Source organism: Schistocerca cancellata, chromosome 11, assembly GCF_023864275.1.
Source record: "Schistocerca cancellata isolate TAMUIC-IGC-003103 chromosome 11, iqSchCanc2.1, whole genome shotgun sequence".
Taxonomy (NCBI): Eukaryota; Metazoa; Arthropoda; class Insecta; order Orthoptera; family Acrididae; genus Schistocerca; species Schistocerca cancellata.
In genome coordinates this window covers 91,879,046-91,906,152 of record NC_064636.1, presented here as the reverse complement: position 1 = coordinate 91,906,152, position 27,107 = coordinate 91,879,046, and the positions used below count along the sequence as shown (strand labels likewise).

The following is a 27,107-nucleotide window of genomic DNA, read 5'->3' as shown; positions in this document are numbered from 1 at the left end:
CTGAAGGTAATCGGCAATGGCTCGCGATTTTACCCTGAATTAACATCTGAAGAAGTCCAAGAATGTTTCATACTGTAAGCTGATAATATGACTGCTAGAGTATGTGCATTGATAGATAGCTCACTTCGTTCTTAGTAATGTTTGTGTTCACTTAATTTTGGGTTTACAGACACTAAGTTCTACTGTCTCTAATGATCCTCTGTATAACTATGCATTCACCAGCAGTGTCTCTCTGTGCAGTGCACAAGCCGTTGCAGACAGCATTCACACACCTGGGACCCACCGTCAACCCCTGTATGAGCACAGCGAGCCTCCTGACGCAGCTAAAGAAACCACAGCTTCCCAAGGCACTTGCCTACCGGATGGTGCAGCAGCATCTTGCAAGCAGTGAGTGGCATTTTATCATGTTTTTTGATGAAATTCAGGCTACTGTATAGTGGTTTAGGTAATTCGTTTATAAATCTGGAATTTCTAGTAGGTATACGTAAAAATTATTCTTTGCTTTTATCTCTGAGTTCACAGTGTGAATCCCATTTATTTCTGATCGGAAATGATTCACATCATGCAGATATAAATACTGTGCCATGGCCATAATGTAAGGGCAGTTGAACATGTATGTTCAGATATTCACAAACTGTTCATTTCACGTACAAGTAGTAGTAAATATAACTACAGAAGGTTTGGCAGAGCACTGAGATTCTTCGTGTGATAAGCTGCCGCCATATGGTAAAGACTGACGCTAGTGATCTGAAATTCCTATTACTCATGACAAAGAGCTATCAGCTTGCCGTTCCATATTAAACAAAATACCATAATATCATTAACATTCATATGTAACAATTCTTACAGCCTACTTTTAGTTTTTTGTGGAGGTGGTAAAATCTTCAGAACTATAGTCAAAATTCTGTATGTATATAACATGTACATATACATTGTCTCTGCTTACTTTACTGGTCTCCATGACACTCATTCAGCTTTGCAGTCATTTGATACTTTCACCTGTTCAGTGACTGTGCTGGTAAGTGAATTTTAATCATATTAATTATTATTCAAAGTTTCAATTTACATAGTATTTTCAATGACTGTTGAATTGCTCACTGGAATAGCTTCAATCTATCAAAAATCCTGTGGCTCTCCCTGCTCTGGATTTCCTTCCAATGCAGTTCATAGGCTGTTCTTACTCTGTATAACAGAAGCCCTGCCGCTAACATGTGAGAAAGAAGAGCAATCTGATGATCATTGTATCAAGTTATGTTCCTTTAAAGGTTATTGCCATACTAATTTACTTGTGATTGTTATTGTTATGTATTGAAACCTTAATGCACAGTATTTCTCCTATGATTCAAATATAGCCATTGGCCATTGGACGTACCTTCAATCTGTGCTTCGTTTAAAACAACTTATTGATTGGTATGCTAAGTTACTGGTTTTGGGAATGTAAGAGAAGTATTGGAGAAGCTTTTTATTTCACTTCTAGGTTATTCATATTCAGTTCCCATTTTGTCACAAGCAGCACATGTTCTATTCACTCCATGTGCTTAGCTCCTTAGTGCTACTACAACGAGCTCCTCTTACTCTCAGTGTGTGACACACTCCAAGCAGTGTCTCTTTATACAGAGTGCAAGCCGCTGCAGACGGCACTCACACACCTGCCACTCACTGTCAGCCCTGCAACAACCACAGCCAGCTACCTGTCGCAGATAGAACAACTACAGAAGCCCACTGCATTCCCCTACCTGATGGTGCCAAAGACTCTTCCAAGAGATGAGTTGTGCCACAAAACTTGCAGATTTTCCACATTTAAAGCAGGGCTTAGGGCTGTGAACCAAGTGTTATGGTCAAATCTCTAATGTGACTTTATTGCATTCTTATATAAACTTCAAGCTGTACTATCCATGGACAGATACACCTTCTTCATGGTTTGATCCTCTAGTGGGTGGAGATAATCATGGGGTTCTTTACACATATCCTTGGGTTCCCAGTGTGAACTACATTCACTCAGCCATTTCTCAAGCAATAAATAATAATATGTAAAGCAAATCTGTCACATCTTTAGGCTTCTTCTAGTGGTTGACAGCCATTATACAGTGATTTCAATTTCCCATGGCTCACAAAGAAGAGCCATCGGCTCTCTCTCAATCTCAGCATGGTTCTTGCAACAAAGCAGACACCAGGCAAAGAACTTGTATTAAATTGCAACTGCTTCATATGTAATATGTAATACAGCTCACTTCTTAATATGTCATGGATGTGGATAAATCCAAAAATGTACAGGCCAAATTCTGTATAACTATTATATATATATATATATATATATATATATATATATATATATATATATATATATATATATATATATATATATATATATACTTTATTTATCTTCTTCACACTCATTCTCTTTGCAATCAGATGATTTTTTTTATGTTCACTTGATCTGCCAAGATGCTAGTTAAAATAGCTGAATCATATTTAATTATTGACCTGTGTTTTGAGTCACATGATAATTCCAATGGTAGTTAAATTTTTCATCATAGCTTCATTGTATCAAAAATTCTGTGGCGATTCACACTCTAGATTTCCTTCCCACTCAATTCAGAAGATGTTGTCACTCGGTTTGACATCTGTGATTTCTACATCCAAGTCCTCTTGAAGGCTACAGCTGTGGCGATTCACACTCTAGATTTCCTTCCCACTCAATTCAGAAGATGTTGTCACTCGGTTTGACATCTGTGATTTCTACATCCAAGTCCTCTTGAAGGCTACAGCCATTTTAAATTCTGTATGGTTGTGTTTATCACTCCAATTATTCTGAAATGACTACTGACCATTGTATGTACCTTTATGTTTTGTTGCATTTTGAACAACTTGTTGTCTGGTACGCAAAGTTGCTCCATTGTGCCACTTAAGAAATCCTGTGGATATGCTGGTTAGCACACTCCTAGGCCATTCATATTAACTGCCCATTTTGCCCCTCATACTGTGTGTTCTATTAACTCTATGTCGACAGTCCTTTTGTTGCACTGTCTCTAATGAGCTGCTCTTGGTATCCATGTGTGTGTGCATTCCTAAGCAGTGTGTCCCTGTGCAGAGTACGAGCCACTGTAGACAACATTCTCACACCTGGCATTCACACAGCTGGGACCCACAGTGACCACTGCCGGATGCCTGTCGAAGCCACAAAAACCACAGCTGACTCACTTCAGTCCACTGCCTAATGGTGTCACAGTTCCTTTCAAGCAGTTATTTCTGTCACTACATCTGCACATTTTCGACATTCATAGTATGCCATACGTGGGTGTTAAGCAAGTGTTACAATCAAACAGTCTAATGTTATTATGTTGTATTTTTTTTATCAGATACAGGTTGTAATTGTTTTACATATTTTGACATTCTGGTAAGTGTAGATAAAAATGGTTCTCTTCATTTACCACTGAGATTACGGTCTAAATTCCATTCAGTTCACAAAAATAATTCACATTGTGCACTTCCAGTGCTGGCCAGAGTGGCCATGCGGTTCTAAGGCGCTACAGTCCGGAACCGAGCGACCTCTATGGTCGCAGGTTCGAATCCTGCCTCGGGCATGGATCTGTGTGATCTCCTTAGATTAGTTAGGTTTAATTAGTTCTGAGTTCTAGGCGACTGATGACTTCAGAAGTTCAGTCGCATAGTGCTCAGAGCCATTTGAACCATTTTTTGTGCACTTCCATGTTTTGTATTTTGGCCAAAATATTAACTCTTTACGACATTTTTGTTCAAATTTTCATAAAAATCTTCATTTCTGATACAATAAATAGTAATAATAGATGCAGCAAATATGGTGTATCATTTGGCTTCTTCTTGTGGCAGATACCCATCGACACAGTGAAGACCTAACCTGGTAATTTGTAACTCCTATATCTCTGCCTGGCTCAAGTAGTGTTAAATAAAGTAGTAACTATTGTAAAAATCATTAACACTCATATACAACATATAATATAGCACAGTTTATAATATACTGTGGGGGTGCCAAAATCTACAGTACTGCATATATATATATATATATGTGTGTGTGTGTGTGTGTGTGTGTGTGTGTGTGTGTGTGTGTGTGTGTGTGTGTGTGTGTATGTGTGTGCTAAGGTTACTCATCTTCATCACACTCATTCAAATATAAAGTCAAATGGTATTTTAACATTCACCCACTCACTAAGAGTGCTCATTGGTCAATTTGTATCATATGTAATTAATGGTGAGTTTATGTAATATTTCCATTGACTATTAAATTATTGAGTGGAATAGTTTCATTCTGTCAAAACTTCTCTGGGCCCTCCTACTCTGGATCTCCTTGCAGTGCGTTTATAAAACTTCTGTCACTCTTTTTTAGCAACTGTGATACCAGGAGCCCAGACCCCAGTACATGAGCTACAAATGCTGATTGTATTTTTGGTCACTTAGTGCTAACGTCTATAAATCTCCATGTGGGTACCCCAAGCAATGTGTCTCTGTGCAGTGTTCGAGCCAACACAGACAGCACTCTCACTGTCGCCACTCACTGCCGGCCCCACAACCACCACCGCTGGAGACATTTCGAAGCTACAACAGGGGCTGCCCGCTGCACTCCCTTACCTGAAGCTGCCACAGTCTCTCGCAAGCGGTGAGCTCTTCCACAACATATGCACATATTACGAATATCTTATGGTGACATTAACCAAGTGTTATGATCTAATAATCGTATGTCACTGCACTGTATTTTCTGATTAAAAAGCCAGGGTATAGTTGAAAGGAGAAACCATTTCTTTTATTTATTTTGATGTTCGAGTTGGTATAGTTAAAAATGGTCCACTACAGTTATCTCTGGATGTGTGTTGTAGTCAGGCTGGTGCACAAATTAATCACTCAGTACAGTTATATGTAATGCATCATGGCTAGAATATGAACTGATAACACATTTAGATAATCATACATTGCATATATCAATTACTGTAAATGCTAATAACAGTTTTGTGACGGTATTGGGTTTCTTCTTGTGGTTGGCAGACATCACCTCAATGAAGATTTAATCTATTGATTGCAATTTCCCATGGCTCACTCAGTCCCTACATCGCTTATGCTATAACTCAGTCACAAATGCCTTTTAGTTTTGTCTGAAGTAAATACTGTAAAAAAATTGACTTCCATAAGCAGCATATAGTGTAGCACACTGCTCCATATATTGTAGATGTGGAAAATCCACAAAAGTACATTTAGAATTCCATATTATTACAAATTATATATATATATATATATATATATATATATATATATATATATATATATATATATATATATATATATACGTTATCCCTGCTTACTTTACATGCCTTCATCACACTCATTGAACAATCCAGTCATATGATATTGTTATGTCTAGTTACTTAGTGGGAACGCTTGTTAAAGACTATCTGTTACATTTAATAATTATAAAACCTATCATAATTATTTATTTGACTCATTTTCACTGCAATTATTTGACCTTTGCCTCAGATGATACCTTAATATTTTCCTACTCAGTGACAATGCTAGTAAATGAATTTGAATTATATTTAATTATATGCTAAAATTTCAATGGTAGTTAAATTTTTTGCTCTAACAGCTTGATTCTATAAAAATTTATGTGCCTGCCCCACTCTTGATCTCCTTCCCACTCAGTTCTAAGTTGCTATCAATCTGTTTACTGTCTGCCATTCACACAGCCCCGTTCTTCCAGAAAGCTAATTCCCTTATAAATTCTATGTGTGTGTATTTCTTATGTACTCAAACAATGACGTCGAGTACTTCTCATATCACTTAAAATAACTCTTGCCTAATTTATGTAGTTTTAATTCACGGTTAATTTTTAACAACTTCTTGTTTGGCAAGGGGCTCAGCCATGGTTGTTATGGCTATTCTTACAGTGGAGAAGCTAATTAGCTCTGTGCTACAACATTTTTCTTTCGCCTGCCTGCTTTGTAATTATTAATGTATGTTCATTTAAATTTGCATTTACAGTCTCTAAGTTCTACTGTCTGAAATGAGCTGCTTTTGGCCTCCATGTGAGTACGTATTCCCAACCAGTATTTCTCTGCACAGTATGCAAACTGCTCAGACAGCGTTCACCCACCCAGCACTCACTATCAAACACATAACAACCATGGCTGAGTCCCTCTCGCAGCTACAACAAACTTCTCTGCCCACTGCACTCACCTGCCTGATGCTGTCATAACACATCGACATTTTTATTCCTAGCATGACTTATGGAGCCATTAGCCAACTGTTATGATCAAAACATCGAATGTCATTTTATTCTACTTTCTGATAAAAAAAAACAGCCAAGTATAAGTATTCGTTTTATATATCATGATGTTCTAGTAGCCAGACGTAAAAATAATTCACTACATTTATCTCGAAGGTAATAGTATGAATTACATACAGTTCAGGATGCAAATGATTCCTTCAGTGCATTTAATGAACTGTATCATGGCTAATACATGAACTGATGTCAATGCAGTTGTTCAATACTGATACATTGTTCACTCCTGATGTAATAAATAATAATAATATCTGCAGTAAATACAGCACTCCATTGCGCTGCTTCTTGTGGTAGGTAGTCATCATCTTCATGGGCGCCATACTCAATCTGATGACTGAAATTCCTATGATTCATGAAGAAAACCCTTCAGCTCTTGTCTAATCTCTGTGTGGCTCATGTAACACCAAGCAAATCGTTGGTGAAAGTTTCGGGTTACGTGATTATTTCAGTGTCAGTTTATTTTTTAACAGCTTCACTCTATCAAAAATTTTGTGCACATTCCTCCTCTGTAATTAATTACCACTCAGTTCAAGAGCTGCTATCACTGTGTTTGACATTTATAATTCCTAGAACCAAGTAATTTTGCAGACAGTTATTGTTCTAACTTCTCCATGCTTGTATTTGTTATGTATTCAAAGTGTAATGACCAGTATTTCCCATTAACCGAACTTTATTTTAGATTACTGTACATAACTCCAATTTGCGTTTCACTGTGAACAACTAAAAGTTTGGTATGCTAAAATACCACAATGGGAATACAGGAGAAACAGTGGAGGAGCTTTTTAGATCACTACAATTTATTCTTAATATTTTTACGTTCACCTAATCATTGAAAGTGCTGGTTGGTCACTTTAATCATTTCTAATTATCGGAAAAACTTTCATTTACATCACTGAAAAACTATACACTATCACAGTTCAGAACTTAGTGCCATTCCTTTTTAGCATCTTTGGTTCCTACAGGTTGAGCCCTAAAATATGAAATAGAAATCCCATCTGATGACGACAGAATCACATTATATTCACATAAAGTTGATTCCCATTCTTGTTTATGTGCTTTTGTTGGTGCCAGTATTCAAACTGTAATGTCCAATACTTCTTGTATCACTCCATCATAACTGTTGGCCATTGTATGTAACTTTCATTTCTGCTTCATTTAGAACAGCTTAATGCTTTGTATGCTAATTTTATTCTGTTGGGAAAAAGACGTGGAGAGCCTGATTAGCTGACTGCCACGTCGTCTGTTTTAATTGACCACTTTCTACATCTACATTCTACATTTATACTCCGCAAGCCACCCAACGGTGTGTGGCGGAGGGCACTTTACGTGCCACTGTCATTATCTCCCTTTCCTATTCCAGTCGCGTATGGTTCGCGGGAAGAACGACTGTGTGAAAGCCTCTGTGCGCGCTCTAATCTCTCTAATTTTACATTCGTGATCTCCTCGGGAGGTATAAGTAGGGGGAAGCAATATATTCGATACCTCATCCAGAAACGCACCCTCTCGAAACTTGGCGAGCAAGCTACACCGCGATGCAGAGCGCCTCTCTTGCAGAGTCTGCCACTTGAGTTTGTTAAACATCTCAGTAACGCTATCACGGTTACCAAATAACCCTGTGACGAAACGCGCTGCTCTTCTTTGGATCTTCTCTATCTCCTCCATCAACCCGATCTGGTACGGATCCCACACTGATGAGCAATACTCAAGTATAGGTCGAACGAGTGTTTTGTAAGCCACCTCCTTTGTTGATGGACTACATTTTCTAAGGACTCTCCCAATGAATCTCAACCTGGTACCCGCCTTACCAACAATTAATTTTATATGATCATTCCACTTCAAATCGTTCCGCACGCATACTCCCAGATATTTTACAGAAGTAACTGCTACCAGTGTTTGTTCCGCTATCATATAATCATACAATAAAGGATCCTTCTTTCTATGTATTCGCAATACATTACATTTGTCTATGTTAAGGGTCAGTTGCCACTCCCTGCACCAAGTGCCTATCCGCTGCAGATCTTCCTGCATTTCGCTACAATTTTCTAATGCTGCAACTTCTCTGTATACTACAGCATCATCCGCGAAAAGCCGCATGAAACTTCCGACACTATCTACTAGGTCATTTATATATATTGTGAAAAGCAATGGTCCCATAACACTCCCCTGTGGCACGCCAGAGGTTACTTTAACGTCTGTAGATGTCTCTCCATTGAGAACAACATGCTGTGTTCTGTTTGCTAAAAACTCTTCAATCCAGCCACACAGCTGGTCTGATATTCCGTAGGCTCTTACTTTGTTTATCAGGCGACAGTGCGGAACTGTATCGAATGCCTTCCGGAAGTCAAGGAAAATGGCATCTACCTGGGAGCCTGTATCTAATATTTTCTGGGTCTCATGAACAAATAAAGCGAGTTGGGTTTCACACGATCGCTGTTTCCGGAATCCATGTTGATTCCTACATAGTAGATTCTGAGTTTCCAAAAACGACATGATACTCGAGCAAAAGACATGTTCTAAAATTCTACAACAGATCGACGTCAGAGAGATAGGTCTATAGTTTTGCGCATCTGCTCGACGACCCTTCTTGAAGACTGGGACTACCTGTGCTCTTTTCCAATCATTTGGAACCTTCTGTTCCTCTAGAGACTTGCGGTACACGGCTGTTAGAAGGGGGGCAAGTTCTTTCGCGTACTCTGTGTAGAATCGAATTGGTATCCCGTCAGGTCCAGTGGACTTTCCTCTGTTGAGTGATTCCAGTTGCTTTTCTATTCCTTGGACACTTATTTCAATGTCAGCCATTTTTTCGTTGGTGCGAGGATTTAGAGAAGGAACTGCAGTGCGGTCTTCCTCTGTGAAACAGCTTTGGAAAAAGGTGTTTAGTATTTCAGCTTTACGTGTGTCATCCTCTGTTTCAATGCCATCATCATCCCGGAGTGTCTGGACATGATGTTTCGAGCCACTTACTGATTTAACGTAAGACCAGAACTTCCTAGGATTTTCTGTCAAGTCGGTACCTAGTATTTTACTTTGACGTTATCAGTGTGTGTTCTATTGAGTGTGTGTGGACAGTCCCTTTTCCTACAGTCGGTAATGAGCTACTCTTGGTCTCCACGTGAGTACATAATCCCAAGCAGTGTTTCTCGGTGCAGTGTGCGGGCCACTACAGACATCACCCACACTGTCAACACGAGCCCTCAGCCACACAGCGACATAGGCCAGTCTGCTGCCACGTGTACAACAACCGCGGCTGCCCTCCATGCCCCACTACCTGATGATGCCGAGGCTTCTTGCAAGCGGTGAGTTCTGTCGATTTTTTCGTTTTCCACATTTATGATACGACATATGGGAGTGTCAACCCAGTTTTATGATCAAAAATCTCATGTCACTTTACAGTATTTTTTTGATAAGGCATAGGCTATAGTTGCTAGGAAAAGATATTCCTTCTATACATTGTTGTGTTCTAGTAGCCATAGATAAAAATGATTCTCTATATTAATCTTTGGGTTCATGGTGTAAATTACATTAAGTTCAGAACACAAATGGATCACCAACTACAGATATTTCATGTACTTTATCACAGCCAAAAGATAAACTGATTGACATCGATGTCCCTACAACATTCATTTCTGGGGCAGAAAACAGTAATAATAGCTGCATAACGTACGGCACAGCATTGAGCTTCTGCTTGTGGTTGACAGCTGTAGTGTCAGTGAAGACTTACTCTGGTAATTTCAAATTCTTATGAGCGTCAATGAAAAGCCATCTGCTCTCTTCCAATCTCTGCATGGCTCATGTAAGAATGAAAACTTAACACAAACACAGAGCAGCTTTGTGCTAAATAGTAAGTAGTATAAAAAATTTTAAGAGCTTTTATAATCTACTATATAACAGACATTATAATAGATCATTCTGTATCAGTACAGAATCGATATACGGGTTCTGTCCGTCTGCTTTAGTGATCTTTCTGACGCTCATTCAACTTTGTAGTCTAATGATAGTTTAATGTTCAGCTGTTCAGTGTGAGTGCTGAGTCACCAATGTAAGTCAAATTTAATTATTACACATTGTTTTAATGTATGGGACACCTATTATCGCAGTCATATTGTTCACTGGAATAGCTTCATTCTGTCAAAACCTCTGTAGCGTGTCGTTCTCTAAATTCCCTTCTTAACCCAATGGAAAAGCTGGTGTCCCCTAGTTATGCATCTGTGCATCATACAGTCAAGTATCTAATACATGAACTAAAAGGGGCGCTCAAAAAGATACGAACTGGAGGCATAATTACAGAAACCAGTACCTCTATGTTAGAAGTATTGACCCTGGCTGTTGAAACACTTGTCCCACTGTGACACAAGGCGGTGAATGGCTGTCTCATGAAACTCCCAGGGCTCCGATGTTAACCAGTTCCGCATGTACAGGTGAATGTCACCATCCATACGAGTGTTGGAAAGGTTATGCTGACGTACTTCTTTGACCAAGACGGCCCACTTCTGATTCACTTCTTGCAGCATGGGACAACAGTGAATTCCCAGCCTTAGTCGCAGACTTGACCACCCTTCGCCAAGCAATCAAAACCGAACGGCCAGGCAACCTCACCTGTGGCGTCGTTCTGCTCCGCGACAGTGCGAAGCCTCGTAGGCCCCATACAGTTGCGGCACTCCTGCATAAATTCAAATGGGAGGTTCCGGCTACCCTCCATACAGGCTGGGCCTCTCTCCCTATGATTACGCCATTTTTTGTCAACTTAGAAAGGCTCTGAGGGGCAAACTATTCACCTCGGACGACAGTGTCCAATTGTTTGTGCGGAACTGGTTTACATCGCAGCCCAGAGGAATTTTATGAGACAGCCATCCACCGCCTTGTGACGCAGTGAGACAAGTGTCTCAACAGCCAGGGTCAATACTTGTAACATACAGGTACTGGTTTCTGTAATTATGCCTCCAGCTCATATCTTTTTGAACGCCCCTTATACAAGGGCTAGCTGCTGATCGTTTTATCACATTGTAAACAGGCTGTGAAAAGTTCTGGTTTAATGTAAAGAATGTGAGAGATAAGGAGACCACCCACCACACTGTAGAAGGATTGAGGTGTCGGCAGGTACGTAAAAAAGAATGAAAACCTATTAATTTTCTGACTAATTCCTTAACAAGCTAGAGAATACAAACTATACGTACACACACACGCATATATGCATAGGTGAGTGCATAAGTGTGTGTGTGTGCATGTGTGTGTGTTTTGGAGCTCATCGAAGGCGTCATCTGAAAAGTAGCAAGCTATAGTTTTTTGTGTGCCTGTTGATGACTCAGTATTTATACTATATGGTGCGTCCTTTGAATATAAATTACTTACACAGTAACACATTAAGTACGTTCATAGGTTCCTACCATTATAATTTATCTTTGATGATCGTTGTTAAATGTTCAAACTGTGCTGTCCAATAGTTGTCCTTCCTCTCCATTACTGCTGGCTGTGTACGTTCCTTTAATTTGTGCTTTATATTCAAAACTTGTTGTTTGATTAGGCTAGTAATTCCAGTGGGGAACGTAAGAAAAACAGTGGGCAGACAGATTACCTCACTGGTAGCTGGGTTAACTGACGAACTTTTGTTGTCATTACTAGTGTGTGTTCTATACTAACTTTGTGTTGACAGTCTAAAAGTACTATAGCCTGTAATGAGCTGCTCTTCATCTCCATCAAAACCAAATTTCTCGCACACTATCTCTTTCTCTGCAGTACACGAGTCACTGTGGACAGTAGGCGCATGTCCAGCAATCACCATCAGCTGCACAGCGACGACAGTCAGGCTCCTGTTGTCGGCACACAGTCTGTGGCTTCTGGCAACACTCCCCCACCTGATGGAGCCATCCTCTCTCACAAGCAGTGAGTTCTGTCACTACATGCACGGAGCCTCCATATTCATAGTGCAAGTTAAGGGTGTGTTAGCCAAGTAAAGCATTCAAAATGTCGAAAGCAACTTTATTGTTTATATATATGTTATTTTTGAATGTTAATAATTTTTGCTGTAATAACAATTAGTGTAAACTATCAAATGTTTGCTTAGTGTTTTCTTTGTTGCATGAGCACTGCAGAATTCTGACTATATAGAAATGCATTGAGTGTTTCATTTCTGTTCTGAAACCAGAGAAAAGTCTAGGGAACTACTTTTGAATCATGCTTATACAAAGATCAAAATTAATGAAAAGGAATAATTTTTCCTGGCAACTATAATCTCGAATTTTTGATTCAGTAAAAGTGTTTCTTGGCTCATGTGAATGAAGCCTAATTAATAGGCAATGTTTCAATTCATGTGGTATTTTTCGTGGAAGTTAAATTTTTCAACGGAATTGCTTCATAGTATCACAAATCCTCTGCCCCTTTCTTGTCTGAAGTTCTTTCCCATTTCAGTTCAAGTGCTCACATCGCTCTGTTCACATTCTGTTCTTCCTGCAGCCCAGTGCCTAACACATGAGCTGCAAATACCATGTGATGCTCATTGTAGCACATTAAGTACATTTAAACATTACTGCTGTTCTAGATTCTGTGAGACTGTTGTTATATTTAAACTGCCCCGTCCAACAGGTCTCAAAAGACTCCAGCAAAATTTTTGTCCCTTCTTCAACCTTTCATTTGTTGCTTTATTTTGTATAATCTGTTCTTACGAATGCTATTACATGTCTATGCTGAATTCTGAATAAGCTGAATGTGAATTAATTACCTCACTTGTAAGTCATTCACCTGAGTGGATTCACTATTCTTGTTGGTGGTGTGTATTCTATTATTCTACATCTACATTCTACATTTATACTCCGCAAGCCACCCAACGGTGTGTGGCGGAGGGCACTTTACGTGCCACTGTCATTACCTCCCTTTCCTGTTCCAGTCGCGTATGGTTCGCGGGAAGAACGACTGTCTGAAAGCCTCTGTGCGCGCTCTAATCTCTCTAATTTTACATTCGTGATCTCCTCGGGAGGTTTAAGTAGGGGGAAGCAATATATTCGATACCTCATCCAGAAACGCACCCTCTCGAAACCTGGCGAGCAAGCTACACCGCGATGCAGAGCGCCTCTCTTGCAGAGTCTGCCACTTGAGTTTGTTAAACATCTCCGTAACGCTATCACGGTAACCAAATAACCCTGTGACGAAACGCGCCGCTCTTCTTTGGATCTTCTCTATCTCCTCCGTCAACCCGATCTGGTGCGGATCCCACACTGATGCTCAAGTATAGGTCGAACGAGTGTTTTGTAAGCCACCTCCTTTGTTGATGGACTACATTTTCTAAGGACTCTCCCAATGAATCTCAACCTGGTACCCGCCTTACCAACAATTAATTTTATATGATCATTCCACTTCAAATCGTTCCGCACGCATACTCCCAGATATTTTACAGAAGTAACTGCTACCAGTGTTTGTTCCGCTATCATATAATCATACAATAAAGGATCCTTCTTTCTATGTATTCGCAATACATTACATTTGTCTATGTTAAGGGTCAGTTGCCACTCCCTGCACCAAGTGCCTATCCGCTGCAGATCTTCCTGCATTTCGCTACAATTTTCTAATGCTGCAACTTCTCTGTATACTACAGCATCATCCGCGAAAAGCCGCATGAAACTTCCGACACTATCTACTAGGTCATTTATATATATTGTGAAAAGCAATGGTCCCATAACACTCCCCTGTGGCACGCCAGAGGTTACTTTAACGTCTGTAGACGTCTCTCCGTTGATAACAACATGCTGTGTTCTGTTTGCTAAAAACTCTTCAATCCAGCCACACAGCTGGTCTGATATTCCGTAGGCTCTTACTTTGTTTATCAGGTGACAGTGCGGAACTGTATCGAACGCCTTCCGGAAGTCAAGAAAAATAGCATCTACCTGGGAGCCTGTATCTAATATTTTCTGGGTCTCATGAACAAATAGAGCGAGTTGGGTCTCAGACGATCGCTGTTTCCGGAATCCATGTTGATTCCTACATAGTAGATTCCGAGTTTCCAAAACGACATGATACTCGAGCAAAAAACATGTTCTAAAATTCTACAACAGATCGACGTCAGAGATATAGGTCTATAGTTCTGCGCATCTGCTCGACGACCCTTCTTGAAGACTGGGACTACCTGTGCTCTTTTCCAATCATTTGGAACCTTCCGTTCCTCTAGAGACTTGCGGTACACGGCTGTTAGAAGGGGGGCAAGTTCTTTCGCGTACTCTGTGTAGAATCGAATTGGTATCCCGTCAGGTCCAGTGGACTTTCCTCTGTTGAGTGATTCCAGTTGCTTTTCTATTCCTTGGACACTTATTTCGATGTCAGCCATTTTTTCGTTTGTGCGAGGATTTAGAGAAGGAACTGCAGTGCGGTCTTCCTCTGTGAAACAGCTTTGGAAAAAGGTGTTTAGTATTTCAGCTTTACGCTTGTCATCCTCTGTTTCAATGCCATCATCATCCCGGAGTGTCTGGACATGCTGTTTCGAGCCACTTACTGATTTAACGTAAGACCAGAACTTCCTAGGATTTTCTGTCAAGTCGGTATCTAGTATTTTACTTTCGAATTCACTAAACGCTTCACGTATAGCCCTCCTTACGCTAACTTTGACATCGTTTAGCTTCTGTTTGTCTGAGAGGTTTTGGCTGCGTTTAAATTTGGAGTGAAGCTCTCTTTGCTTTCGCAGTAATTTCCTAACTTTGTTGTTGTACCACGGTGGGTTTTTCCCGTCCCTCACAGTTTTACTCGGCAAGTACCTGTCTAAAACGCATTTTACGATTGCCTTGAACTTTTTCCATAAACACTCAACATTGTCAGTGTCGGAACAGAAGTTTTCGTTTTGATCTGTTACGTAGCCTGAAATCTGCCTTCTATTACTCTTGCTAAACAGATAAACCTTCCTCCCTTTTTTTATATTCCTATTAACTTCCATATTCAGGGATGCTGCAACGGCCTTATGATCACTGATTCCCTGTTCTGCGCTTACAGAGTCGAAAAGTTCGGGTCTGTTTGTTATCAGTAGGTGACAGTCTGTCAGCAGAAATGTCTGTACTAAGCTGCCCTCTGACCCTGTGCGAATATGCTGGCCCACACCCAGTCCCTGTGTGCAGAGTGCCAGCCACATCAGGCTGCAGCCCCACACCTGGCACTCGCTGTCAGCCCCACAGCAGCAGCCAGACTCCCATCACAACTGCAGCAACTGTGGCTGCCAGCCATACTCCTCCAGCTGATGATCCAGCAGTCTCTCGCATGTGGTAAGTTCCATCACTACATAAAGCAGAAGTTGTATATCTTGAACAGTTCAAGGAACAAATGATTCATCCAATGCAGTTATATAGGAAAGATTTTATAAAACAATATTCTTTTCCAAAGATAGTGAATGTATTTGTGTGCTCGCTGCAGTTCCTGGTTTGACTGGCGGTTTGGTATCTTCCAAATTATTCCTGGAAGCAATGGATGTAAAAGGGTATATCGATGCACTGAAACTCTAAAAACGTTAATTTTGTGTGAATAAATAACAATGGATGTAAGTCTGTGGTGGTTTCCTAAAAGAAATGATGTTGCGATAATAAGCAGGAAAAGAAATACAAAATAATGGGCAGAACCTGAACAGGGATATGGAATGGTGTGTTGTGTGTGTTTAAATATATATAACAAGAGTACAAGTTTACAAGCCAACTAGCGCTTCAGATGGTGAAGAGACCGAAGAAATGTATGATGCAATAAAAGGAATTTTCAGATAGTTAAGGGAGACGAAAATTTAATAGTCATAGAGGACTGGAAATCGATAGTAGGGAAAGGAGGAGAAGGAAAACTAGTAGATGAATATGGACTGATGATAAGGAATCAAACAGGAAGCTACCTGGTGGAATTTTGAACAGAGTATAAATTAATCATAGCTAATACTTGGTTTAAGAAACATGAAAGAAGGTTGTATATGTGGAAGAGGCCTGGAGACACTGGAAGACTTCAGATATATTTTATAATGGTAGCACAGAGATTTAGAAACCAGGTTTTAAAAATGTTTCCAGAATGAGATTCTGGAATGAGATTCTGGAAACATCAACCAGGCTTTGGCTAAGCCATGTCTCCGCAATATCCTTTCTTTCAGGAGTGCTAGTTCTGCAAGGTTCGCAGGAGAGCTTCTGTAAAGTTTGGAAGGTAGGAGACGAGGTACTGGCAGAAGTAAAGCTGTGAGTACTGGGCGTGAGTCATGCTTCGGTAGCTCAGATGGTAGAGCACTTGCCCGCGAAAGGCAAAGGTCCCGAGTTCGAGTCTCGGTCGAGCAAACAGTTTTAATCTGCCAGGAAGTTTCATATCAGCGCACACTCCGCTGCAGAGTGAAAATCTCATTCTGCAAATTACTATTGTTTAAACAGCCAGCGGAATGTGGTTCAGTGGACCATCCTGGGCTGTTATACCTCACATGTTAAGGCTTGGTGAAGTTCTCATTCATGAAGATCGATGCATTACGACTCATCAGTTTGCACTGCTGCTGTGAACAACTCAAAGGTTGTTTTGGCTCAACATGGTAACATTCGGCCCTTACAAGTTTAAGATTTCCTAACTCATTATGAAATAAGGTTGGACAGTGCTACCTCGTCCAGTCTGCCTTAGACATAGCTAACTAGTACTTCCACTTGTTTTTGCCATTAAGGGATAGCATTTGTGGATTACATTTTGAGGGTCACTAGAAACTGATTCACATTGTAAATAAATGGCTTTGCAATCAGAAAAATTACTCGTACCGACAGAACATGCATGCCTTTCTGCCTCATGCAGGCATACCATAGAATTGGAAGGAGAATGTCTGGTGTGTAGATAAAACATAATTCTTTCACGGGTGTAATTTTCGTTCTGTGGAATAAATAGCTGTTGAAGAAAAAATTTGGAACATTACTTTCTAGATTACCCTCATAATTTTCTTACAAGTAATAGAAATCAGTAAAAACCAAACACTTGATTACGACACAGTTCATTGTGTAAAATACATAGGGGCAAAACCAGTTTTATTTAAATATGAACTAAAGTGTAAAATTTCAGAAGTTTTAGAAAACGAAAGAAGGGTAGCAGCATGGCTGCAATATCAGTTATTAGTGAATATTTTCTGTGCCTTCCAGAATAGAAAATAAAATAAGTAGGAGCAATGTCCTTAGATAATATTTAGTTAATTTTTGTCTGTCTCAGTGCTATCACTAGTGGAATATTTTAGTTGTGCAGTATGCAAAGAGGTCCAGGTGCTAAAATTTCGATTTCAGTAAAGGAGTAAAAACTTTGGATATTAACAACACTTGTCTTTTACCACACTTACACAACAACACGTGTGTGTGTGGGGGGGGGGGGGGAGTGTCCCCAACATTTCCTCTTAATCACTGGATTTCTAGCAAATTTGGAGCTTGTGTTGCTTGCTATAAGAGAATAAACACTTCAGGGGTTAGAACCTCCTAACTAGCAGAGATGTTGACAAAATAGGGTTTTCAACCCTGGCGTGAGAGATGCCCTGCTTGAAAGGCATGTTGTGCAGACAATATTGGTTAGCATTGCAGAGGCAACATGTGTGGGTAGGAACGCCTAAGCAGAGAGAAGAGTGGAGACAGAAAGTCAGAGAGGGAGAATGAGATGCTCAGAGAAAAGGGGAAGGAGAAGGGAATTAGATGGAGATTGAGATGAGAAAGATAGTGGGAGGTGGAGATGTGGGCACAGACGTATTGGTGAGGAGAAGGTCAAGATATAGAGATAGGAGGATAAAGTGGGCAGAAAGATGACTGGTAGGCAGAGATGGACACAGGGGACAGGTTGAGATTGGCAGACAGAAATAGGGCAAAAGAAAATGGACACAGAGAGAACGCGAGGATGAGGTGGACACATAGAGTTGGGATAGGAAGAGATGGACAGACACAGATGAGAGGAGAAGGTGTACTGAAAGAAGAGGAGGAGGAGCTGTCACTGAGATCCTCCGGAAAAGGAGATTGAAAGATGCACTGGAAGGAGGAGATGGACAGAAAGACGGGGAGGAGGGGATGATCAGAGAGAGCATGGAGGTGAAAATGGGCAGATGAGGTGGGAGGATGAGGTGGACATGGAGATAGGGAAAAAAAGACAAATACTATGTGATCAAAAGTATCCAGACACCGCCAAAACATACGTTCCATATTAATGCATTCTACTTCCACCTACTGCCAGGTACAGCGACCTCAGTAGTCATTAGACATCGTGAGAGAGCAGGATGGGCACTCCACAGAGCTCACGGACTTCGAATGTGGTCAGGTGACTCGGAGTCACTTGTGTCATACGTCTGTGCACGAGATTTCCACTCTCCTAAACATCCCCTGGTCCACTGTTTCTGATGTCATAGCGACGTGGAAACGTGAAGGGACACGTACAGCACAAAAGCATACAGGCCAACCTCGTCTGGTGACTGACGGAGACTGCCGACAGTTGAAGTGGGTCGTAATGTGTAATAGGCAGACATCAGGAATTCCAAACTGCATCAAGATCCACTGCAAGTACTATGACAGTTAGACAGGAAGTGAGAAAACTTGGATCTCATGGTCGAGTGTCTGCTCATAAGCCACACATCACGCCAGTAAATGCCAAATGACGCCTCGCTCGATGTAAGGAGGGTAAACATTGCACGATTGAATAGTGGAAAAACGTTGTGTGGAGTGACGAATCACGGTACACAATGCGGCGATCCAATGGCTGGTGAACGTCATCTGCCAGCCTGTGTAGTGCTAACAGTAAAATTCGGTGGCGGTGGTGTTATAGTGTGGTCGTGTTTCTCGTGGAGGATGCTTGCATCTCTTCTTGTATTGTGTGGCACTACCACAGCAAAGGCCTACATTGATGTTTTAAACATCTTCTTACTTCCCACTGTTGAAGAGCATTTCAGGGATGGTGACTGCATCTTTCAACACGATTGAGCGCCTGTTCGTAATGCATGGCCTGTGTCGGAGTGGGAACACAACAATAACATCCCTGTTATGGTCTGGCCTGCACGGAGTCCTGAGTTGAATCCTATAGAACACCTTTGTGATGATTTGGAACCCTGACTTAGTGCCAGGCCTCACTGACCAACATCGATACCTCTCCTGAGCGCAGCACTCTGTGAAGAATGAGCTGCCATTCTCCAAGAAACCTTCCAGCATCTGACTGAACATATGCCTCTGAGAGTTGAAGCCGTCATCAAGGCTAAAGGTGGGCCAACACCATATTGAATTTTAGCATTACCAATGGAGGCTGCCATGAACTTGTAAGTCATTTTCAGCCAGGTGTCCAGATACTTTTCATGTGTTGCAAACATATGTGTCAAATGTCTACATGTGTGAAGCCACTGGGAAAAGTATTGCATAAATACAAGCAGCATGTGTGTGTGTGTGTGTGTGTGTGTGTGTGTGTGTGTGTGTGTGTGTGTGTAGCATCAATTTTAGTTAAATTTAGGACACAAACAGCACACTTCATGAGCATCAGCAAAGTTTGGTTAGAACCTCCTAGTTCTCATAGGAGCAGAGTCACAGCAACAGATGGTTTTTCAGTCCCTGATACGTAGGCTGCCCTGTAAGACAAGTATTCACTGTTGTTGTATCTTGTGTTGCAGTTGTAGGCTTGCTTTATCGATTTGCTTATTCAATTTCCTGACTTGTAGGCTGCCCTGCATGACAGTATGTTATGGGAGTATTATCAGCCTGCTTTATTGACTTGTTTTATTGAGCTATACATGTCGATAGCTTTAGCTGTGGAAGCTTGAGATGGACAGAGCAGGAGAGGATTTGTAGTGACCTGGGCAAGAGTGGATGTAGAGAAAGAGGAGGAAGGATTGGAGGGATAGAGAGAGAAGCAGGAGGAGGAAGTGGATAGGGAGAGGAGCTGGAGGAGATGGAGAAGGATAGGGGTACAAGGAGATTAATAGGGAGATGTGGAGAGGGAGGAGGAAATGGGTGGGAGAGGGCAGAAAGAGAGGAATAGGTGGTGATGAGGGAGACGATGGATAACAAAATAGGGGCATGACAGGGATAGGGGACAGGAGGAGATGGACAGAGAGGGGTGGGGGAGGAGAATATGGACAGAGCAAGAGGGGAAAGACGTGGGGAGAGAGATGAGGAGGCAGAGGTGGACAGAGAGAGTGGGGAGATAAGAAGACTGATGGAGAAAGATGGATAGGAGGAAATGAGCAGACAGATGGCGGGTGGTGCAGTTAGGTAGATAGTTGATTTTGAAGAAAAACTCAGCATCAGCTTCACTTTTCTTTTTATTTTAAACCACGACACGTTTCTATCCCAAGACCATCATCTAGTGGTATCTAAATCAAACAACAAAGTGCAACAGAATTGCTCTAACTGAGAAGAGTATAGGAATAAGCATAATCAACAGCAGATCAAATGTGAATATTCAAGATAACTCAGTCATCCATATCATAAAAACAATAAATTAAAAGAATAATGTAACATGAACTCATCTATTATTAAAATGGATACAGTCTTAGGTGAAGAAAGTCATGGGGAAGTGATACACACATATCCCAATGGCGATAATGTCATGTGCACAAGGTATAAAATGGCAATGCATTGGCAGAGTTCTCATTTGTATTCAGGTGATTCGTGTGAAAAGATTTTGACGTGATTATGGTCGCACAATGGGAATTAACAGACTATGAACATGGAATGGTAGTTGGAGCCAGGTGCATGAGACATCCGTTTTGGAAACTGTTAGGGAATTCAATTTTATGAGATCCATAGTGCCTAGAGTGTGCCAAGATTGCCAAAGTTCTGTTTTTACCACTCACTATGTTCACTTCTTCACTTTATGATGGAGAGCGGTGACATTTGTGTAGAGCTGTCAGTGCTAGCAGACAAGCAACATTGCGTGAAACAGCAGCAGAAATCAATGTGGCACATACAACGAAAGTTTGTGTTAGAACAGTGCGGTGATATTTGACAATAATGCGTTATCGCAGCAGATGACTGACGCAAGTGTCTTTGCTAATAGCACTACATCACCTGCAGCGCCTCTCCTGGGCTCGTGACCATATCCGTCGGACACTAGACGACTGGAAAACCGCGCCCTGGTCAGATGAGTCGCGATTTCAGTTGGTAAGACATCATGTCCCCAAACAATGATGGAGTTTTTAAGGATGGCTATGCACCGTGTCGCCAGGCCACTATCGTTCGCGACTGGTTTGAAGAACATTCTGGACAATTCGAGTGATTGATTAGGCCACTATGTCACCCAACATAAATCCCTCTACACAAAATAGAGAGGTCAGTTTCTGCACAAAATCCTGCACCAGCAACACGTTCGCAGTTATGGACAGCTATAGAGGCAGCATGGCACAATATTCCTTCAGGGGATTTCCAACGACTTGTTGAGTCCATGCCACGTCGAGTTACTGCATTATGCCAGGTAAAAGGAGGTTGACACAATGTTAGAAGGTATCACATGACGTTGTCATCCAGTGTTTGTTTTGTAAACTAAATGATACTAAAGAAAACTTGTTAAGTAACATCATAGAAACACCATAATAACGTAGATACTGTATAAAGTCATTTACAAACTATGACTCCTTGGCGTGCCTTCAACCATCCTGAAAGGACAGAGGATGACTGCTGAGGCGTGCCAGAAGTGGCACTACGTAAATAGGGGAGAGGGAAGTTAGAGGTAAAGTCTGTATGGGGCAGGTAGGTAAGTAGGAAGAAGAAAGTGATGAGATAAAAGCTGAAAAAATTCTTTAAAAATTTAAATAAAGTACAAAATAATTTGAAATTTCAAAGACTAACAAGAAACCATAAAAAAAGTATAAAAGTATTACTACGAAAAGAGAAAGCATGATAGATGACACTCGCAAAACTTATGATGTAGAAACAGGGAAGTTGAAGCCAACTATAGTAAAAAGTCGAAACCATCAAGGGTATCTCAGCACACAAACACGGGTTATTAAAACATGTAGCCATAAAGAAAAGAGCATCGTCTGGTGTTTACAATAATAGGATTTGCTGTACTGCATAACAAGACGTAACAGCTCTAAAATTCATTCTGAAAGCATTGTTTGTTCATTGAGAAGTTTGTTCTTATTGCAGTGTATGTGGTTGTAGATTTTAATTTTTTTTTCAAAATTGTCCATGTGGATACCTTTCTCCACTTTATGAAAAATTGAGAGTTATTGGCAATAGGGGAGACTGAGGAGATAGACAGAGATAGTGGGGAGAAGAAGTAGGACAGAAAGTTGTGAGAGGAGTAGTAGATAGACAGAGAGTGGAAGGAAGAAGAGATGGGAAGAGACAGGCGTAGGAGAAGTAGCTGGACAGAGAGAGAGAGGATGAAAAGACGTACAGAGAGAGAGGGCTGATTAGAAGATGGTCAGAGATGTGGAGGAATAGATGGGGAGACGAGGGGAGGACGAGAAGGGCAGAGAGAGGGACGAGACAAGCAATGGAAGGTGAGGGTAAGGTGGAGATTGGAAGTGAGGTGTGTGAAGAGGAAATGAATGGAGCATAAGGGAGAAGGCTACAGATAGAGAGAGGGGGAAGGTGATGGCCAGAGAGAAGGGATGAGAAAAATACCAGATGAGACAGGAGGAGATGGATAAAGAGAGGGAGGAAGATAAGGTGTCAGCATTATTTGTGTGTGGGGCACACAAAGCTGCAGGGAAAAGACACTTAACAGATATGTATAAAATATGATGTATGTGTGTACATCCAGCATCTCCTTCCAAAGCATTTCATCAATTTCAACCATAATTGGTATGTAAACTGTTTGTCCCATGGGAATTAGCATTGTGGAGATTAAGACCTCCTAGGCCCCATAGGACCGGAAATACTAACAAAAAACTATTTCCAATCCCCTGCTGTGTGAGTTGCCCTACTCCATACAACAGGCAGTATATACAGGGTGTTACAAAAAAGTATGGCCAAACATTCGGGAAACATTCCTCACACACAAATAAAGAAAAGATGTTATGTGGACATGTGTCCGGAAACGCTTCATTTCCATGTTAGAGCTCATTTTAGTTTCGTCCACCTACGCTCAATGGAGCACGTTATCATGATTTCATATGGGATACTCTACATGTGCTGCTACAACATGTGCCTTTACAAGTACAACACAACATGTGGTTCATGCACGATGGGGCTCCTGCACATTTCAGTCGAAGTGTTTGTGCACTTCTCAACAACAGATTCGGTGACCGATGGATTGGTAGAGGCGGACCAATTCCATGGCCTCCACGCTCTCCTGACCTCAACCCTCTTGACTTTCATTTATGGGGGCATTTGAAAGCTCTTGTCTACGCAACCCCAGTACCAAATGTAGAGACTCTTCGTGCTCGTATTTTGGACGGCTGTGATACAATACGCCATTCTCCAGGGCTGCATGAGTGCATCAGGGATTCCATGCGACGGAGGGTGGATGCATTTATCCTCGCTAATCGAGGACATTTACAACATTTCCTGTAACATAGTGTTTGAAGTCATGCTGGTACGTTCTGTTGTTGTGTGTTTCCATTCCATGATTAATGTGATTTGAAGAGAAGTAATAAAATGAGCTCTAACATGGAAAGTAAGCGTTTCCAGACACATGTCCACATAACATATTTTCTTTCTTTGTGTGTGAGGCATGTTTCCTGAAAGTTTAGTCGTACCTTTTTGTAACACCCTGTATTGTGTGATTGTACGTCCATTAGCATCTACATGTGCAAGTATTAAGTATTCACAGAAAAATAGAATGAGTACTGAACCGACTGATGTGTACTGAATTTATCACATGCAATATTGTGGCTGAATAAACTAATGTAATTGTTCTTAATTGTCTGCAGCTTAAAAGAATTTTCTACATTTTACTCCTGAGCACATGAAAAATGCTATTTGTAGTAGCAGAATGTAGGTGTTATCCGTTAGATTCATTGCAACCAGGACGTCATGTGCAAATGGCGTGTATACACATCAGTGGCATGTGGTCTATTGTGTGTTCAGGAAAGCAAGATTTATTTCAAACAGTATGTTAAATAGTAATGTACAAAAGTGCATGGAAATTAATTTTCTCCCCAAAAACTGTAGTTTTTTATGTTGCCTTAAGACACGTTGCAGGCACAGCTACTTAGGTTAAAAGTTTGCAAGTGTGTGTGTGTGTGTGTGTGTGTGTGTGTGTGTGTGTGTGTGTGTGTGTGTCTATATGTGTGGTAAGTATGAGAACGTCATTTTTGTTGCAGGAGCCATTACTGTGTGGAGAAAGGCCAGAATGTGATCGAAGCAGCTAAAAAGGGGTCAGTTGAGGAGCTGCGGGAACTGCTCGCTGAACGGGCGGACGTAGGGGCGAGGGACGGGTACAGGGAGACCGCCCTGCACTGGGCAGCTCAGGAGGGACACGTCGAGGCGGTGAGATGTCTAGTGGAGGGCGAGGCGGAGCTGGACGCCAGGAACAGCGCGCAGCAAACACCTCTGCACTTGGCTGCACTGAGTGGCCACACAGCTGTAGTGCAGCTGCTGGCGGCTTCCTCTGCCGACCCCAACGCCAAGGATGAGGACGGGAGGACGCCGCTGCACTGGACAGCGTGGTACGGCCACGCAGATGCGGCGACAGCGCTGCTGGAGGCGGGGGCCGACGGACAGGCCAGGTGTAATGAGGGGATGACTCCACTGGACCTCGCCAGGCAGAAGAAACACCAACACCTCATATACATACTAAGATGAAACTAGCAGTCCAGCAAACCTCTCTGGAGCAAAATGTATAGAACTGAGTTATGTAGTACAGTGATTTGTTTTTAAAGTAAAAAATACAAAAAAGTTAATTCCACATCTATTCTGTGTAATTAAATATAGTGCATTCACTATTCTAATAAGGTCACAACTAGAGTGACGATAAATGGATGTCAGGAACAAGAGGTAAGCTTCCATTCTTGAAATCTCTACAAGAATCTAAAAATTCTTCAATACTAATAAGGACATTTGGTGCAATATTTGATTCCTGAAACGTACTTGATAGGAGCATGTTTGGTGCTATGTGAAACTACTGCAAATTTCACCACATCCAGATTACTGGTATACAAACTCTGTGGTTAGAAATTTCACTATGTATTCAAAATTATCCAGACACCCCCAAAACATACGTTTTACATATTACATGTATTGTGCTGCCACTTACTGCCAGGTACTCCATATTAGCGACCTCAATAGTCATTAGACATCGTGAGAGAGCAGAATGGCGCACTCCGCAGAACTCATGGACTTTTAACATGGTCAGGTGATTGGGTGTCACTTGTGTCATACGTCTATGCACGAGATTTCCACACTCCTAAACATTCCTAGGTTCACTGTTTCCAATGTCATAGAGAACTGCAAACGGCAAGGGAAATAAATGTACAGCACAAAAGCGTACAGGTCAACCTCGTCTGTTGACTAACAGAGGACGCTGACAGTTGAAGAGAGTCGTAATGTGTAATAGGCAGACATCTATCCAGACTATCACAAAGGAATTCCAAACCGCATCAGAATCGACTGCAAGTACTGTGATATTTAGGCGGAGGGTGAGGAAAGTCGGATTTCATGGTCGAGAGGCTGCTCATAAGCCACACATCACGCTGGTAAATGCCTAACGACACCTCGCTTGGTGTAAGGAGCGTAGACATTGCACGACTGAATAATGTAAAAACGTTGTGTGGAGTGACAAATCACGGTACATAATCTAGCGATCCGATGGTTGGGTGTGGGTATGGTGAATGCACAGTGAATCTCATCTGCCAGCATGTGTAATGCCAACAGTAAAATTCGGCGACGGTGGTGTTATGGTCTGGTTGTGTTTTTCAGGGAGGTGGGTTGCACCGCTTGGTTTTTTTGCGTGCCAGTATCACAGCAAGGGCCTGCATTGATATTTTAAGCACCTTCTTGCTTCCCACTGTTGAAGAGCAATTTGGGGCTGGTGACTGCATCTTTTAACACGGTCAAACACCTGCTCATAATGCACGGCTTGTGGCGGAGTGATTACACGACAATAACATCCATGTAATGGACTGATCTGCCGATAGTCCTGACCTGAATAATACAGAACGCCATTAGGATGTTTTGGAACCCGACATCGTGCCAGGTTTCACCAACCAAGTCGATACCTATCCTCAGTGCAGCACTCCGTGAAGCACGGGTTGCAAATCCACAAGAAACCTTCCAGCACATGACTGAAGGTATGCCTGCAAGAGTGGAAGCTGTCATCAAGGCTAAGGGTGGGCCAACACCATATTGAATTCCAGCATTACCGATGGAGGGTGCCAGGAACTTGTAAGTCATTTTCAGCCAGGTGTCTGGATACTTTTGATCATATAGTGTATTTGCGGTTCAAATCACAAGAATCATAAGTGGACCACACTATTCATTATCACTGATTTAGCCAGAAATGGATGTGGCATAAGTAAGAGCAAAGTCCTTAGAAAAACTGCATTTTTGGTGCAGGTTGTACGATGCATGAGCCATTTATGTTACAGTAATTTCCAGGTAGCAGCTGGTGTAGTGGGAGCCATATAGAATGATAATCCAAGAGTTATGAGTACGAGTCTCTTTGTGTAATTACTTTTTTACTCTCTATATTTACGTTACTTATACAGGAAATAAAAGTGTTCAGTTTATTGTATTTGTTAGTACTTTCATAAAAGGCAATAAAAAATTTGAGATTGCTGCTCAATTTCCTGGAGGAATTATAGACTGTAGATGAGAGCTCTGTATATTAAATTACACACTCAGGTTGTATACGACCCGGGACAACCGGGAGATCCGGGAATTTTTTCATCCAGGAGAAAACCGGGAAAAACACGAGATATTTTTTGAATTCGGTGAGTTTTTCATTG

The 27,107-nt window shown here is 41.4% G+C and overlaps 1 protein-coding gene across 1 annotated transcript in view; it reads left to right on the top strand.

Annotated features, from left to right (window-relative positions):
- Positions 1 to 25,006, top strand: part of LOC126108251 (cortactin-binding protein 2-like) — a 68,202-nt gene extending 43,196 nt beyond the window's left edge. The window contains exons 3-7 of the mRNA XM_049913480.1: positions 241 to 387; positions 9,457 to 9,603; positions 12,041 to 12,187; positions 15,397 to 15,540; positions 24,486 to 25,006. Of these exons, the coding sequence (XP_049769437.1) occupies positions 241 to 387; positions 9,457 to 9,603; positions 12,041 to 12,187; positions 15,397 to 15,540; positions 24,486 to 24,966 (1,066 nt within the window). The 3' untranslated portion in view covers positions 24,967 to 25,006. The remainder of the gene's footprint in view (positions 1 to 240; positions 388 to 9,456; positions 9,604 to 12,040; positions 12,188 to 15,396; positions 15,541 to 24,485) is intronic.
- Positions 25,007 to 27,107: the final 2,101 nt, after the last annotated feature.